We start from the raw sequence: 16,992 nt of genomic DNA, 5'->3' as shown, positions 1-16,992 counted from the left end.
CTACAATCCCTCAGACACACTGACAGACTCAGGTCTCTCTGGAATGACGCAGACACACTGACAGACTCTGGTCTCTCTACAATGACTCAGACACACTGACAGACTCAGGTCTCTCTGCAATAATCAGACAGACTGACAGGCTCAGGTCTCTCTGCAATGACTCAGGCAGACTGACAGACTCAGGTCTCTCTGCAATAATCAGACAGACTGACAGGCTCAGGTCTCTCGTTCATTAAGTGCTCCGTCTGTTCAGGCCACAGACCGAGCGATATCACTGAGTCTGGTAAGGGACACTCTCCCTCTCTGAAGGGAGAGATTGGAGGGGGAAAACTGAAAGAAAATGTTTTTTTCTATGTCTTCTACACAAATAAATACACACAGAGAAGAGAAAGTTATCATCAGTTTTTACTCACAAGAAAAGGGAAGAATTACATTCAGAACATAGTGATGGGGCAGGAAGATGCACAGGGAGGGAGATGTTGAACAGATAGAGCCAGAAAAACAGGAGAAAGAAAATGGAGGGTTAGTGGGGGAGAGGGATCTGTAGAAGCTGTGGATTATTTTAACCTCACCCTCCCAACCTTCCTCTCTGTTGCCATGGCTGTGGGTGTCCAGAGCAACACAAAGGCATCTGCTGTCATTGTTCGAGTGCAACTAGAGTGCCCAGAGAGTCCCTGCTTGCTACCGGAGCAAACCGCTCTGATCACTGGTGTTGTTGTCATTACCAGTATGGCACGCAGGAGGGAGACAGGCAATGGGTCTGTGGGGTAGAACTGCAAGAGATACCTCAGTGTGGAGCAATACTCACAAGTGCAGGGCTATACTCAGGAGTGCAGGCTGATTTTCAGGGGTGACGTGTGGTACTCAGTGTGGAGTGGTACTCGGGAGTGCAGGGTGATACTCAGGAGTGTAGAGTAGTACGTAGGGGTGCAGGGTGATACTCAAGAGTGTGGAGTGGTACTCAGGATTGCAGGGTGATACCCAGGAGTGTAGAGTGATATTCAACAGGATAGAGTGATACATAGGATGTGGAGACATACTCAGGAGTGTGGAGAGACTCTCATGGAGAGCAGGACAGTGAGGAATACAGGAGACAGAGGGAGAGAGAGCAGAACAGTGAGGAATACAGGAGACAGAGAGAGACAGAGAGAGCAGGACAGTGAGGAATACAGGAGACAGAGAGAGAGGATTTACTTTGGCAACACTGATTGTACCCATCAGTCATGCTAATAAAGCACCTTGAATTGAATTGAATTGAGAGAGCAGGACAGTGAGGAATAGAGGAGACAGAGAGAGACAGAGAGAGACAGAGAGAGCAGGACAGTGAGGAATACAGGAGACAGAGGGAGACAGAGAGAGACAGAGAGAGCAGAACAGTGAGAAATACAGGAGACAGAGAGAGAGAGAGCAGGACAGTGAGGAATACAGGAGACAGAGGGAGGGAGAGGGAGAGAGAGTACATGCCGTTCCAAAACAGGAGAACAAGGGAGGGAATGAATAAAAGACACAGTAGATGGAGGGAGGGAGGAATGTGCTACTTCCAGGGTTATTTTTAAAGCAGCACAGGAACTCCAGTGATTGCTGCCCAAACAGAAGCCCAGTAAGGAACAGAGACGATCTCTCAGCCTGCACAGAACAGCAAGGAGAGAGGGGAGTGAGACTGGGACACAGCGAGGAGAGAGGGGAGTGAGACTGGGACACAGCGAGGAGAGAGGGGAGTGAGACTGGGACACAGCGAGGAGAGAGGGGAGTGAGACTGGGACACAGCGAGGAGAGATGGAGTGAGACTGGGACACAGCGAGGAGAGATGGAGTGAGACTGGGACATAGCGAGGAGAGAGGGGAGTGAGACTGGGACACAGCAAGGAGAGAGGGGAGTGAGACTGGGACACAGCGAGGAGAGATGGAGTGAGACTGGGACACAGCGAGGAGAGAGGGGAGTGAGACTGGGACACAGCGAGGAGAGATGGAGTGAGACTGGGACATAGCGAGGAGAGAGGGGAGTGAGACTGGGACACAGCGAGGAGAGAGGGGAGTGAGACTGGGACACAGCGAGGAGAGAGGGGAGTGAGACTGGGACACAGCGAGGAGAGAGGGGAGTGAGACTGGGACACAGCGAGGAGAGAGGGGAGTGAGACTGGGACACAGCGAGGAGAGATGGAGTGAGACTGGGACACAGCGAGGAGAGATGGAGTGAGACTGGGACATAGCGAGGAGAGAGGGGAGTGAGACTGGGACACAGCAAGGAGAGAGGGGAGTGAGACTGGGACACAGCGAGGAGAGATGGAGTGAGACTGGGACACAGCGAGGAGAGAGGGGAGTGAGACTGGGACACAGCGAGGAGAGATGGAGTGAGACTGGGACATAGCGAGGAGAGAGGGGAGTGAGACTGGGACACAGCGAGGAGAGAGGGGAGTGAGACTGGGACACAGCGAGGAGAGATGGAGTGAGACTGGGACACAGCGAGGAGAGATGGAGTGAGACTGGGACACAGCGAGGAGAGAGGGGAGTGAGACTGGGACACAGCGAGGAGAGATGGAGTGAGACTGGGACACAGCGAGGAGAGATGGAGTGAGACTGGGACACAGCGAGGAGAGAGGGGAGTGAGACTGGGACACAGTGAGGAGAGATGGAGTGAGACAGGGACACACTGGGAGTGAGAGGGGAGTGAGACAGGCATACACTGGGAGTGACCCCATCTGTGCTGTCTGGGCTGTAGGGGCTCATCTCAGACTGGGAGCCCAGCTGTGATCTCTGGGCTGTAGGGGCTCATCTCAGACTGGGAGCCCAGCTGTGATCTCTGGGCTGTAGGGGCTCATCTCAGACTGGGAGCCCAGCTGTGATCTCTGGGCTGTAGGGGCTCATCTCAGACTGGGAGCCCAGCTGTGATCTCTGGGCTGTAGGGGCTCATCTCAGACTGGGAGCCCAGCTGTGATCTCTGGGCTGTAGGGGCTCATCTCAGACTGGGAGCCCGGCTGTGATCTCTGGGCTGTAGGGGCTCATCTCAGACTGGGAGCCCGGCTGTGATCTCTGGGCTGTAGGGGCTCATCTCAGACTGGGAGCCCGGCTGTGATCTCTGGGCTGTAGGGGCTCATCTCAGACTGGGAGCCCGGCTGTGATCTCTGGGCTGTAGGGGCTCATCTCAGACTGGGAGCCCGGCTGTGATCTCTGGGCTGTAGGGGCTCATCTCAGATCTTGGGGATCTTTGTGTGGAAATAGGAGCCATAAGAACCTTCCTCTTTCTCCTCTTGGGTCTCTGCAGTTCCACTGTCCTGCTCCATGATGTGACACACACTCCCGGAATTGGGACTCAGAGTTTGGGAGGGATGTGGTGAAACCTTTCCCCAGCCCTCGACTCCGATTCTGCGCTCCCTGGCCTGGGATAGTGTTTACCTCCCAGCACAGAGACGGGCCTTGTTCTTTCCCCTCATGGGAAGCTCAAACATCCCAAATATCCCAAAAATTTCCTCTGGTTTTGGGTGAAAAAACTGCTCCTACAGTGGCCCAGAGCAGGTAAGATCCAGATGAGTCGTCTTTCAGCAGTGTGCTGCTCTCTGCTGGGGTCTGTGTATCAGGGCTATACAGTATAACAGGGCTGTGTATCAGGTCTGTATCAGGATTATGTAACAGGTTTGTATATCAGGGCTGTGTATAAGGGATATACAGTGTAATCATGACTGTATAGCAGGGCTGTGTGTAAGGGCTGGTCTCCTGGATTTGACTGTAACTTAATTCAGCCTTTGACAGAAGGTAGACTATTTAGTTAGAACTATTACATTGTTTAAGATCTAGACACCAGGAATGGGAAGGTCTGCTGTACATGCTGTGTTATAGAGTCAGGGCTCCCTCTACTGGCTTAACATCCACAGTGAATCCTGTCCTGTACTTCTGTGAGTACTGACTGAGCATTCCCTTGGCACAACACTAAGCACAAAACAGAGCAGACAAAAACACAGCATTGCTGCACCTGGTAAAATTAAGGCCTTTCTTTCTGCATATTACAGGATCTGACACAGGCACTCAAACAGAGTGCTAGTGTTTGAGAAAAGCAACTCAGCCAGCTGTTCCTAAATCTCACTGCCACTGACACCAGCCAGCCTCAGGACAGAACAGCTACTACACTGCAGATCAGAGTCAGCAGAATCACAACACAGGACCAACAGTGACACTCACACATACTCAACACACACTGGACAATACTACCTCACCCACTGGAAACACAAACTCAACACCCACTGGACACACACAACACACTGGACAATACTTCCTCACTCACTGGACACACAAACTCAACTGCTACAGGACCCTAAAAAGACAAGACAAACCAGCTAAATAACTGACCAGAGAGAGAGAGACTCACTGCAAGAAATACACCACAATCAGACACACGAGCCAGAGAGTGTGAGGGACAGAGAGAGTGTGATGTGCTGTGATGAGTGTGATGTTCTGTGATGAGTGTGATGGGAGAGAGTGTGATGTTCTGTGATGAGAGAGAGTGTGATGTGAAAGATTTGATGTGTCTATATAATAAATGTTTGTAGATGCTGTGTTAATTGTACATGCTTTAGCAACACTGAAATTCAATGGTCATGCCAATAAAGCTTGAATTGAATTGAGAGTGTGAGGGAGAAGGGGTGTGACACTCTTCAGAAACAGGAAAGATGGGGTGGGAGGCTCTTTTAAACTGTGAAACAGGTGCCTGTTACAATCACAACAGCAACAAGCAGACAGCGGCCACTCCGCTTGCGCCCACCCGGATGGAGGCGGTTGCCCCTGGCGCACCGTGTCCTCTGGTCCACACAGAGGGGGAGGGGCTGGAGCCGAAGCGGAGTCGCGGCGTTGTCAAGGAAACGTGCAGTTATGGTATCCCGTGGTAAACGTTTAAGCAGGCCCACGGTGACACGTCCACACAGGAAGCCCATGCCCTTCACAGCTCCTGCAGGCTGCGTGCTGCAGTAATAACACGACACGCAGCGCCTATTCCTCCGGAGAGAAGAACACTCTCGTCCAGCACAACACAGAAAGAAGGGCGAGGAAGCTGGAGGAGAGGATCCTTGAGAACCTCAGAGGAAGCTTGAAGATCGACGTAGCTGGGAAACAGCAGAAACCTCAGGAGCAGTCTTTAAGCGTCAGACCCTAGTGGTCTTCCGGTTGTTCTGCCCACGAGCAGGTGACGCGCACAGGCCCCTCCCCTCCCCTGGCCTGCCCCCGCCCACGAGCCGTCAGCTGCTCGCGCTGCGGTCAGGTGACGCCGAGCCCTGTCATATGACCCCGCGCCTCTGGCTGGGGGCTGCAGTTTGAAGATGGCAGTTGGCGCTGCGAGTGTCCTTCTGCTCCTGCTGCTGGTAACCGGGACTCGGGGCTTCCCTGCCCGCTCGCCGAGACACGACCCTCCGGGCTGCGGCTACCAGGTGATGATGGGAGAGAGGGGAGCTCAGCCGCCGCGATTAGCGAGATGAAGGCTGTCCTTTCTCGGACGGTGTTTGCGCTGGGAGCTAATTACATGAAGAGTAAAACGCAAACGATTAGTGCTTCTTAAATTAACGATGGTTTACGGCTCTCGGTGTGATCGGAATTGTTCGGAATTGCTCTCGGTTGTTACAGTGCTGCTGGGACAGTAATAGCGGGGTTCCCCTCCGCAGGACCTCCGGGCTGGGAGAGCCCCCTGTGTGGGCCTCCGCCCCCGGGGAGGCGCTGCGGAGCTGGGAGTCGTGGGGACCCCAGCCTTCTGTCCAGGGCCCTGGTGAGCTGGGAGCTCAGAGAGGGGGGTGATTCTGGCCTGTATTGGGGTAACCCTGGTGTCTCTCTGCTCTGTGTGCAGTCCTGCCCTGCTACCCGGCCCTCCATGCTGAACGTGCACCTGGTGCCCCACACGCACGACGACGTGGGCTGGCTCAAGACTGTGGACCAGTACTACTACGGAGGTGAGGGGGTGCCGGTGTGGAGCTGGGGTCGTTCTGGGTCTTGCCCGGCTGGGGGCTCTCTCTCCCCTGCTCGCCCGCGCGTCCCTGTGCCGGCGGGTTCGGGCCTGGGTGGGGGCCGGGAGGCTGCAGTGTGATCGCAGCTCAGACAGTGCAGCTGCAGTCTGTTGCCCCACTTTGAGCTGCCAGATAAGAGCAGAGATAGGAGGACAGATAGGAGCTCCAGTTCCTCTTCTCTGCGGGTGTTGGGACTGCACATTTAAAAACCCCGAAAACGGAAGGAAGAAAAGTGGAGAGAGAACCGCTCATCAGCCCCAGCCCAGTTTCTGATGGGCTTTGTGTCTCTTGCCCGTCTGGGTCGAACGCGATCTCTAGGCGCTGAATCTCCCCTGAGCGCGGGAGAATGGGGGGGCTCTGTGGGGTTGGGGGGACTGTGCCCAGCAGTGAGGGGCCTGGGGCCCCTGCTGGATGCTATAGGCGAATTTGGAAGGATTTCCTCATTACGCTAAGGGTGGTGGGTGACTGAAGTAAGTTGCCCGGGTCAGTAACCTGTGGTCCTCTCTCGTGCCCAGCGCGGAACGACATCCAGCACGCCGGCGTGCAGTACATCCTGGACTCGGTGATCGAGCAGCTGCTCGCCGACCCCCGGCGCCGCTTCATCTACGTGGAGACGGCCTTCTTCTACCGCTGGTGGAGACAGCAGGGCGCCCAGATGCGCGCCACGGTGACGCAGCTCGTGCAGCAGGGTGAGGGAGCGCAGCGGTCTGAGTGTGGCCCTGCGCAGGCGTGCGAGAGAGAGAGTGAGCGCAGCGGTCTGAGTGTGGCCCTGCGCAGGCGTGCGAGAGAGAGAGTGAGCGCAGCGGTCTGAGTGTGGCCCTGCGCCGGCGTGCGAGACAGAGAGAGTGAGCGCTGCGGTCTGAGTGTGGCCCTGCGCAGGCATGCGAGAGAGAGAGAGAGAGAGTGAGCGCAGCGGTCTGAGTGTGGCCCTGCGCAGGCGTGCGAGAGAGAGAGTGAGCGCAGCGGTCTGAGTGTGGCCCTGCGCAGGCGTGCGAGAGAGAGAGTGAGCGCAGCGGTCTGAGTGTGGCCCTGCGCAGGCGTGCGAGAGAGAGAGTGAGCGCAGCGGTCTGAGTGTGGCCCTGCGCAGGCGTGCGAGAGAGAGAGAGTGAGCGCAGCGGTCTGAGTGTGGCCCTGCGCAGGCGTGCGAGAGAGAGAGAGTGAGCGCAGCGGTCTGAGTGTGGCCCTGCGCAGGCGTGCGAGAGAGAGTGAGCGCAGCGGTCTGAGTGTGGCCCTGCGCAGGCGTGCGAGAGAGAGAGAGTGAGCGCAGCGGTCTGAGTGTGGCCCTGCGCAGGCGTGCGAGAGAGAGAGAGTGAGCGCAGCGGTCTGAGTGTGGCCCTGCGCAGGCGTGCGAGAGAGAGAGAGTGAGCGCAGCGGTCTGAGTGTGGCCCTGGGCAGGCGTGCGAGAGAGAGAGAGTGAGCGCAGCGGTCTGAGTGTGGCCCTGCGCAGGCGTGCGAGAGAGAGAGAGTGAGCGCAGCGGTCTGAGTGTGGCCCTGCGCAGGCGTGCGAGAGAGAGAGAGTGAGTGCAGCGGTCTGAGTGTGGCCCTGCGCAGGCGTGCGAGAGAGAGAGAGTGAGCGCAGCGGTCTGAGTGTGGCCCTGCGCCGGTGTGAGGGAGAGAGTGAGCGCAGCTTCTGAGTGTGGCCCTGTGTCTGTGTGCAGGCCGACTGGAGTTCGTCAACGGCGGCTGGTGCATGAACGACGAGGCCTCGACACACTACAGTGCCATCATTGACCAGATGACCCTGGGCCTGCGCTTCCTGAACGACACCTTCGGCCCGTGCGGGCGCCCGCGTGTAGCCTGGCACATCGACCCCTTCGGGCACTCCCGGGAGCAGGCCTCGCTGTTCGCGCAGGTACCGGGTGGGGGCCCCTGAGCCCCTGACGCACCCATCTTCTGCTCTCGCTGTCCCCTTCCCTCTGTAATCCAGTGTGCTTGTCCCCCTCCCTCTCCCAGATGGGGTTTGACGGGTTTTTCTTCGGCCGGCTGGACTACCAGGACAAGCGCAGGCGGATGAAGGACAAGGAGATGGAGCTGCTGTGGAGGGCGAGCGAGAGCCTGCAGCCGCCTGGCGCCGACCTCTTCACAGGTACTGGGCCTTCACCTTTCACCTTTCACCTCTCACCTCTCACCTCTGGGTGTGCTCTGACCCCGCTTTTAATTTCATATAGATTCTTTGTCTAATAGTTTTTATGTTCTGTCATGTTTGATGTTATTTTTAAAGCAAGGCAGCTTCAAGAATAGGATGTAACTGTAGCGAGTATCTCAAATGGTTTCCTGTGACAGACAACGCCTCAGTGAAATCTAACAAACAGCTCCTTTTAGGAAGTCTAACTTCCTCTCTTTGCTTCTCTGAGTTTGCTTTCTGCTTGACAAAGCGGTATAAAATATGGTTCTTTCTAAACGGCTCTTTAGTTGAGAACAGGACTGTCCTGGGCTCTGCTCTTCATGTACATCAGTGAAGGGTAGATCACTTCCTCAATCGAATCCTGATCTCCTGTGCATGTATCCCTAACACCTAACACCTCTCTCTGGGGGTGCTCTGCCCCTGCCCCCCTCCTCTCCAGGTGTGCTGCCCAATGGCTATAACCCACCCGCTGGGTTCTGCTGGGACCAGTCCTGTTCTGACCCGCCTATCCAGGATGACCCGCAGCTGGAAGACTACAACGCGGACATAGTGGTGAAGAACTTCCTGGATGTGGCTCGCAACCAGGCCAGTACTGCCGAAGTCCGGTGGACCTCTGTCGGATACACTCATGAGTTCTGAAGGCCGCTGCCATTTGATGATGCAGTAAGAAGTGTGTATTGTTGGATGCATCAGGAGAGGTGAAACTGTGCTGGCAGCTGGCTCTGGGCTACATTCTGGATTGGGATGCCTTCTGTGTGAAGTTTGCATGTTCTCTATGCGTCTTTAGGGGCTTTCTCTGGCTGCTCCTCCAGGTGACAAGCTGGCTGAGTTAACTGGGGTCTCTGAACTGCCCCTGGTGTGCCCTGTGCAGGACTGGCATCTCGTCTGGTGGAGGAGGTCTTGTCTTGCCTTGCTCTGGACGGCTTGGCTTTTAGGGATCTGCAGCTTTCTGATCTTGACTCGATTTCATTTCACTCAAAAGATCACCTGACCCCCCCCCCCCCGAGCTGTCCACCCAGCGCCGGTCTGCCAGGAGTTAGATACAGATCTCAGAAAAAGTCACACCTGTACGCTGACACACACAGTCACACACGCTCCCTGTCCAGTCTGCGTGACTCTCTCTTGTGTCTCAGGCTGAGATGTACAAGACCAATCACATCATCATGACGATGGGCTCGGACTTCCAGTACGAGAACGCCAACCTCTGGTACAAGAACCTGGACAAGCTGATCCGCTACGTCAATGTGCAGGTCAGCCACTGGGGGGCAGTGTGGGCTCGAGCTCATCCCTGACTCCGTTCCTGTACCCCCAGTCCAGCCTGGGTCTTCCCTGTGACCTCCATCCCCCCACGCTTGTGGGTGCTTCACTGTTTATTAGCGTTTAGACAATTGGTTATCGATCAGCATGAATTCACTGATTGCTCCATGTTGGATTACTGGTGAATATCTCGCTTGTTGGTCTGGCAACGTCAGTGCCAGTTATAACAGGCTGGGCAGATTAGTGGAAATAAGTAGCAAAGCAACTGGGGCAAATCAAATCAACTTGCATACCTGCTACAAACAAAGAGTTGTAATAAAGGCCGAGAGCATTATGGTGAGTGTGTCTCGCACCCTCCACAGTGAATTCACACTCTGTGTCCCTAGGTGTAATGGAATTAGGCTTGGGGCATCTGTCGTCCCCGCTGAAGTATGTCTCAAACGGTGTAGAGCAGTTCTCTTGTCTCCTGCGGCACTCTTGTACTTGTCGTGTTGGATGGGACTGTGCCGGAGGGTGACTGGTTCTTCGCCGCGTGGCGCTCCTGACTCCTGCCCTGTGTGTGTGTGTGTGACCTGCAGCAGTCCGTGGGCAGCAACGTCAACGTCCTCTACTCCACCCCCTCCTGCTACCTGCAGGAGCTGCACCAGGCCAACCTCAGCTGGTGAGTGCGTCCGCGCGCCCGCCCCGCTGCCCGCGCCTCGCCCGGGGCAGAGGACACCCGCTCACGGCCTGTCGCCCCCTGCAGGTCGGTGAAGAGGGACGACTTCTTCCCCTACGCCGATGGGGCGTACAACTTCTGGACGGGGTACTTCACCAGCCGGCCGGCCCTCAAGCGCTACGAGCGGCTGAGCAACAACGTCCTGCAGGTCGGCACGCGCGCACGCACACACACGCGCCGGCGAGCGCGCGTGCGGGGATCCGGCGGTTCGGTGACGTGACGCTGTGTGTTTCAGGCCTGCAATCAGCTGGAGGTCCTGGGGGGTCCGTCGTCACGCAAGGGTCCTTACGGCGACGGCGACAGCGACGCGCTCAGTGAGTCGTGTGTGTGTGTGTGTGTGTGCACGTCTCCGAGACGGGTGTGCTCTGTGTGGTAACTGGCCGCCTCCCGCTTGATCCCGAGTGTTGATTGGCAGGGGAGGCGATGGCTGTGGCCCAGCATCACGACGCTGTGTCGGGGACGGAGAAGCAGCATGTCGCCAACGACTACGCCCGCAGACTGGCCATGGGCTGGGCTCGCTGCCAGGTAGCCTGTCTCTCTCCATCGCTGTCCCCGCGTGATTGTATCTACATCAACAGGCTCACTGTCTGTTCCTCAGGCTGGGACAGGAGATCACACGCTGTATTATTATTATTATTATTATTATTATTATTATTATTATTATTATTATTACACTCTCTGGACAGCCAGGTCTGCCTGTGTTCAGTATCTATGGCCAGCTTGTGGTCACTGTGCCTGTACTTCGTCAGAGTCTTTTTTCTTTGCTGTTTCTTACCCTGGTCGGTTACTCAGCTAGTGTGTATTCTCTGTTTAAGGTCCTGTAGTATTCCAGTGTTGCTTGGTTTGTGTTGTGATTTGGGTTTGAGCTGTGCTGTCCTGAGGCTGGTTGAGGTCAGTGAGCTTCAGAACCAGCTGACACTGGGGGCTCTCCTCTGGGCTCAGCAGGGCCTTGTGGTGGAAGGAGTTCTGGTCACTGTTTCTCAGGTGTAACCAGTGTTTGATTGCTGTCTGCTCTCTGTTTCAGGTGCTGGTCAGTAACTCTCTCTCCACCCTGAGTCGGTCAGTCACCCCTCGTTTCTACTGCGAGAATCTCAACATCAGCGTGTGTCCTGCCTCCGAGAACAACTCGCAGGTAACCCAGGCTGTGGTAGCGTTCCAGCCCACAGGATACTTTGTGCATCGTGGCCGCGTGGACAGACTGACCCTCCCCTCTCTCTCCCCTCTTGTCTGTCCCAGTTCTCCGTCACCATCTACAATCCCCTGGCTCGCTCTGTCACCTGGACAGTGCGGCTCCCGGTCAACGGCACCGGGTACAGAGTCACTGACCCCAGGGGCCAGGCTGTGGACACGCAGGTGAGAGTGTGTGTGTGAGACAGTGTCTGGACAGCGGCACTGACTCTCCTCCTCCCGGTCAGGTGTGTGTGTCTGGACAGCGGCACTGACTCTCCTCCTCTCGCTCAGGTGTGTGTGTGTGTGTGTGTGTGTGTGTGTGTGTGTGTGTGTGTGTGTGTGTGTGTGTGTGTGTGTGTGTGTGTGTGTGTGTGTGTGGACAGCGGCACTGACTCTCCTCCTCTCGCTCAGGTGGTGCCAGTGTCCCCGTTCACGCAAGCTGTGCGGAGGGACAGGGGGTACGCCGTCAATGAGCTTCTGTTCCAGGTGGGGGCTCCTCCCCTGGGCTTCAGCACCTACTCCGTCTCCCTGCTGCTGGGGAGCAGGCGGCACCCCCACACTCCGCGCCCCGGGACCCCTCCCTCCATCCAGAATGAGGTCAGTGTGCCGCCCCGCTGCGTGCTCCTCTCCCCCGTCCGGTAGTGTCTCACCCCTCCTCACCCCTCTCTCTGCTGCAGTTCCTCAAGGTGACCTTCGACCCTCACACCGGCATGCTGAGCAGCATCAGTAACCTGGAGACCAAGCAGACGCTGGAGCTCAGCCAGGGCTTCTACTGGTCTGTCTGACCTACCCACCTGCCTGCCTGTCTGTCTGTCTCTCTGGAGCTCAGCCAGGGCTTCTACTGGTCTGTCTTACCTACCTGCCTGCCTGTCTGTCTCTCTGGAGCTCAGCCAGGGCTTCTACTGGTCTGTCTGTCTTACCTGCCTGCCTGCCTGCCTGTCTGTCTGGAGCTCAGCCAGGGCTTCTACTGGTCTGTCTGTCTTGCCTGCCTGCCTGCCTGCCTGCCTGTTTGTCTGTCTGGAGTTCACCCAGGGCTTCTACTGGTCTGTCTGTCTGACCTGCCTGTCTGTCTGGAGCTCAGCCAGGGCTTCTACTGGTCTGTCTGTCTGTCTGACCCGTCTGCCTGCCTGCAGGTACAATGCGAGCTCTGGGAATGAAGACAGCCCCCAGACCTCAGGTGCCTACATATTCAGACCCAACTCCTCCACACCTTTCGCCCTCTGCCACAGGGCACGGGCACGCACTCTGCAGGTAGGACCCTCGTGACCCCCACACACTGTACACGTCACGCCGAGCCGGGGGCAGACACGGCCTCCTGCCCTGTGGGCCGGCGCCCCTCGGCCTAGTCGATTCTGAGTGGAAGAGCCGTGTGGCTCCGTGCTGCCCCCTCCTGGGCTCGGGGGGCCTTGTTGCTTGCTGGGGGCTGCTGGGACGGGCTAGCCATCATGCTGCTCTGGGTGCACCGTCGTCACATGAGCAGACATGGCTCGGTCAGGCCTGGGAGCAGGGTGCACTCGGGGGCTGTGATGTTGGGGGACCGAATGCCGTCCTGTGCGGGCTGGTCACTGCCTCCTCTGCTCCAGACCCCCCTGCTGACGGAGGTGTACCAGGAGTTCAGCCCCTGGGTGTCCCAGGTGGTGCGGCTGTCCCGCGGGCAGAGGCAGCTGGAGCTGGAGTGGACTGTGGGGCCCATCCCTGTGGAGTGAGTCTCTCGCCCTCCTCGCTCTCTCTGTCTGTCCTCGTCCTCTTCCTCTTCCTCCTCCGTCTCTCATCCTCCTCGCCCCTGCTCTCTCACAGGGACGGCCTGGGGAAAGAGGTGATCACGCGATTCGACTCCCGCATGAACACCTCCGGGCTCTTCTACACCGACTCCAACGGCCGGGAGATCCTGGAGCGCAGGTGAGCCGCTGGGCCGAGCCGGACTGGGCCGGTGCACCCTTGGCCCTCGTGGGGACTGCGATGGATTGTGTGCGCCCCCTGGTGGACAGCAGTGAATTTGCGCCCTCGGCAGTAGAGCAGTCTCTTCATTCCTGGTGTTTCCTGATTTCTGCTTGCGGGCTTCCTCTGTGTTAACGCTCCTGATGTTGTTGCAGGAGGGATTTCCGCCCCACCTGGGACCTGAAACAGACTGAGCCAGTTGCTGGAAACTACTACCCTGTCAACACCCGCATCTACATGAAGGTCATCTGCCTGCCTGCTGTTACCTGTCTCTCTCCCAATTCAATTCCAATTCAATTCCAATTCAATTCAAGGTGCTTTATTAGCATGACCGATGGGTACAATCAGTGTTGCCAAAGCAAATAATAAAAATAATAAAATTAACATGTTTTGTCTTGACACTGAAAGTAAACTGGATTTGTTTGCCAGGCCCAGAAAATACAGGTTCACCTGAAAGCTTTTAAGTTATCAAGCAATTTCTGTCAATAACCCTTATATTTGCTATTTATTATATTAGATAGCTCCTATTTGTGAAACTATTGTTTCTAAAAGGAACTGGAGTTTACCATTAGCTGGTCCACCTTAATTTTAAGATTAACAATACTAAAACTCACAATATTTAGTACCTTGCAGAAGTCACTACATCCTGCTGCATTTAGTAATACAAAACAAGCTTTTTTTTCCTCCCTTCTGACTGAAGTGCAAATAACTGCCGTCAGGCACCTAGTATTCCTCAGGTTTGATACTGTACCAATACTGACACTGGGTTCAATTTTTCAATTTTTAACAAAATAAAAGTAAAATAAAATCTACAGACATTTACAACAGAGACATGTCATAAAATATGTACATATACTGTAAACATATGGAGCATTACTGGGAGACAGGCTCACTGTTCCTCAGGCTGTGACAGGAGAACACATACTGGGCTGCCAGTTCAACTGAGTTCCCTCCCTCTCTCTCATGTCCTCACCCTGTCTCTCTCACTGTCTGCCTCTCTCTGGCTCAACCTCGTCCTCTGTGCCTGTCTCTCTCTCGCTGCAGGACAAGCAGTCCCAGCTGACCGTGCTGACTGATCGATCCCTAGGGGGCAGCAGTATCCGGGACGGGTCTCTGGAGCTCATGGTGAGACTACCCCCTCCCACCTCCTGTCCCCCTCTCGCTCTGTAGACACCTCTCTTTCTTCAGCTCGCCCCCTCTCTCTGTGTATGAACCCCTATGTCTCTCGCAGCTGCACAGGCGCTTGCTGTACGACGATTTCCGGGGTGTGGGGGAGCCCCTCTCGGAGCCGGGCGATTATTACGACGGACTGGTGGTGAGAGGGAAGCTGCTGGTGTCGCTGACCCCCCCTGGGACTGCGGCCGACACCCACCGCCCCGAGGCAGAGAGACAGGCCCTGCAGCCCCTGCTATCACTGCAGCCCGGGGAGAGCGAGACAGGCACCCTGCTTGAGGTGAGACAGGGGGAGGGAGAGAGACAGGCACCCTGCTTGAGGTGAGACAGGGGGAGGGAGAGAGAGAGAGATAGGCACCCTGCTTGAGGCGAGACGGGGAGGGAGAGAGAGAGAGATGGGCACCCTGCTTGAGGCGAGACAGGGGGAGGGAGAGAGAGAGAGATGGGCACCCTGCTTGAGGTGAGAGAGAGAGAGATGGGCACCCTGCTTGAGGCGAGACAGGGGGAGGGAGAGAGAGAGAGACAGGCACCCTGCTTGAGGTGAGACAGGGGGAGGGGGAGAGAGAGAGAGATGGGCACCCTGCTTGAGGCGAGACAGGGGGAGGGAGAGAGAGAGAGATGGGCACCCTGCTTGAGGTGAGAGAAGGGGGGTGACGGAGGGAGTGAAAAAGAGTTCGTCTCGGCGGTCTTGTACACCTTGTCACTGTACGGCAACGTTTTCTAGCAGAAGGGTCTGATTTTTTTTGTATGTTTTTACATTTTCTGTTAAACTCTCCCCTCAGTTCTCAGGGCTTCAAGCTGAGCTGCCCCCTGCTGTCCACCTGCTGACAGTGTCCCAGTGGGACAGCGACTCGGTACTGGTCAGGCTGGAGCACCAGTTTGAGAAGGGAGACAGCCAGACCCACTCCCAGCCCGTCACTGTGGACCTGCAGGTAAGTGCCCCGCCGCTGTGCGGGTGGAGTTTGTGAGCACGCAGGCTGTGGCTCAGAGCTGTGGTCTTGGAGCGGAGAGCAGGTGCTAATTCTTTGGGCCGGCCGGAGGCTCTGTGTGCAGGACCGGGGGCTGGAGGGCAAGTCCTCCTGTACCCCGCCCTCTCGGGATCCCTTCTGGATCGAGGCAGGGTCATCGCCCACAGGAGGGAGGGAATGGGATTCTGAACCAGGATGGTCATGGCTAATCATATCCCTGACTCCCTCGCTCTCTTCCCCCAGAAACTCTTCTCCACGCTGGAGGTGGTGGGCGTGTCCGAGATGAGCCTGGCAGCCAATCAGTGGAAAGAGGATGTGAGGCGTCTGGACTGGCGGGGTGATGCAGGTGGGCCAATCTCCTGTTCTGTACTGCACAACGCAGCCCAGCAGCAGCTACGCATTTGAAGTATGTGATTGGCCTTTGCAAGTCATGTGCTTAGTACTGAAGCTGTGATTGGCTGGCTCTTTCAGAGTGGGAGCCCCTGCATGGCAGGCCTGGAGACCCCTCAGCGGCAGTGGTCAGGCTTCAGCCAATGGAGATTCGGACCTTCCTGCTGAGAGTGAGACTGCGATAGCCAATTGCTGGAGATCAATAACCACTAATCAATCTGTGAAGACAAATCCCTCCTTGTTCACTCCAGTTCTCTCTCCTTAGCTGAGAGCTCCTGCATTGTGTACGAGGGGTGATTTTTATTGTCTGTCTCTTAGACCAATGTGCCTTTTTTATATTACAAATCCAGAGAGAAAAATCTCACAACTGTTGTTGCTGTAAAACATGCTGGGAATAAGATTGCTCTGAGCAAACAAAATAAAAATTCTGTTTCATTTAGAGTGGGAGGAGCCGGTGTTGTACTAGCATTGATGAGGGAGGAACAGAGCCTGTGTGTGTTTCTTACCCACTGAGGTGTGTGTGTCATACCAGCAGTGTGGAGGGATGGACAAACCCAGCTCAGTGGGTTTGTCCGTCCCTCCACATGTGCACACGCACAAACGCACAGTTTGTGTTGTAGCAGCGCTGTGGAGGGACAGAGGCAGATCAGTGTGGACGAGAGCGCACACACTGTGTATTTGTGTTGTACGAGTGCTGTGGAGGGACAGACAGATCAGTGTGGAAGAGAGTGCAAGCATCCCCACACACTGTGTATTTGTGTTGTACGACTGCTGTGGAGGGACAGACAGACAGACAGATTGGTGTGTAAGAGACAGAGTATTGTTCCAGCACTGAGAGTAGAGAAAGACTGAGGGAGTGATGGGCACAGCGAATGGAGACTTGCACAAAGCACACTAGGTACCTGGAGCACACGTGTGTAAGCTGCTCCCTGCAGCCTCTCGGAGAGGGAGAATCGGGCTCCTGAAGGAGAGCAGGGACGCGGAGAGACCGCTGGACTGTTATTCTGAGCTCAGGCAGTGTAGCCCTGACACCCCCGAAGGGCAGCATACGAGAGGTCATAAGGCTCCCCTGTTCGCTTGGTGGGGATGAGCTGACTGCTCAGAGGGCATATATAGATATTTGCACATTTTTACAACCAAGACGTTCAATCAAAAAGCTGTTACCTGGCAGCAGGAATGATGAGGACACAAGCGCCGCCGCTGTAGGGCGAATATAGCGCCCAGGTGGCCATTCCCTGGTCTCGGGCCCCCAGACAGATGGACACGGACACAGAGG

At 56.1% G+C, this 16,992-nt stretch overlaps 1 protein-coding gene across 1 annotated transcript; it reads left to right on the top strand.

Annotated features, from left to right (window-relative positions):
• Positions 1-5,249: 5,249 nt before the first annotated feature.
• On the top strand, positions 5,250-16,155 carry man2b1 (mannosidase, alpha, class 2B, member 1). The gene is made up of 24 exons (XM_088603263.1): positions 5,250-5,410; positions 5,821-5,923; positions 6,493-6,666; positions 7,636-7,829; positions 7,931-8,063; positions 8,542-8,687; positions 9,236-9,352; positions 9,938-10,020; positions 10,105-10,225; positions 10,313-10,391; positions 10,493-10,602; positions 11,102-11,209; positions 11,314-11,430; positions 11,659-11,844; positions 11,925-12,022; positions 12,381-12,498; positions 12,831-12,949; positions 13,045-13,146; positions 13,341-13,428; positions 14,230-14,310; positions 14,417-14,638; positions 15,141-15,290; positions 15,570-15,672; positions 15,798-16,155. The coding sequence occupies exons 1-24, from the start codon at positions 5,303-5,305 to the stop codon at positions 15,899-15,901; spliced, it is 2,964 nt and encodes a 987-aa protein (XP_088459389.1). The 5' UTR covers positions 5,250-5,302; the 3' UTR covers positions 15,902-16,155.
• Positions 16,156-16,992: the final 837 nt, after the last annotated feature.

The sequence above is a fragment of the Lepisosteus platostomus genome, chromosome 13 (assembly GCF_059453375.1).
Source record: "Lepisosteus platostomus isolate fLepPlt1 chromosome 13, fLepPlt1.hap1, whole genome shotgun sequence".
In the NCBI taxonomy this organism is placed as follows: domain Eukaryota; kingdom Metazoa; phylum Chordata; class Actinopteri; order Semionotiformes; family Lepisosteidae; genus Lepisosteus; species Lepisosteus platostomus.
This window is presented reverse-complemented; position numbering and strand designations above follow the sequence as displayed.

Coding starts and splice junctions, on each gene's coding strand:
- man2b1 (XM_088603263.1), top strand. CDS start 5,303: ATGGCAGTTGGCGCTGCGAGTGTCCTTCTGCTCCTGCTGCTGGTAACC. Junction 10,603..11,101: donor TGGGCTGGGCTCGCTGCCAG/GTAGCCTGTCTC, acceptor TCTCTGTTTCAG/GTGCTGGTCAGTAACTCTCT. Junction 13,429..14,229: donor ACACCCGCATCTACATGAAG/GTCATCTGCCTG, acceptor CTCTCGCTGCAG/GACAAGCAGTCCCAGCTGAC.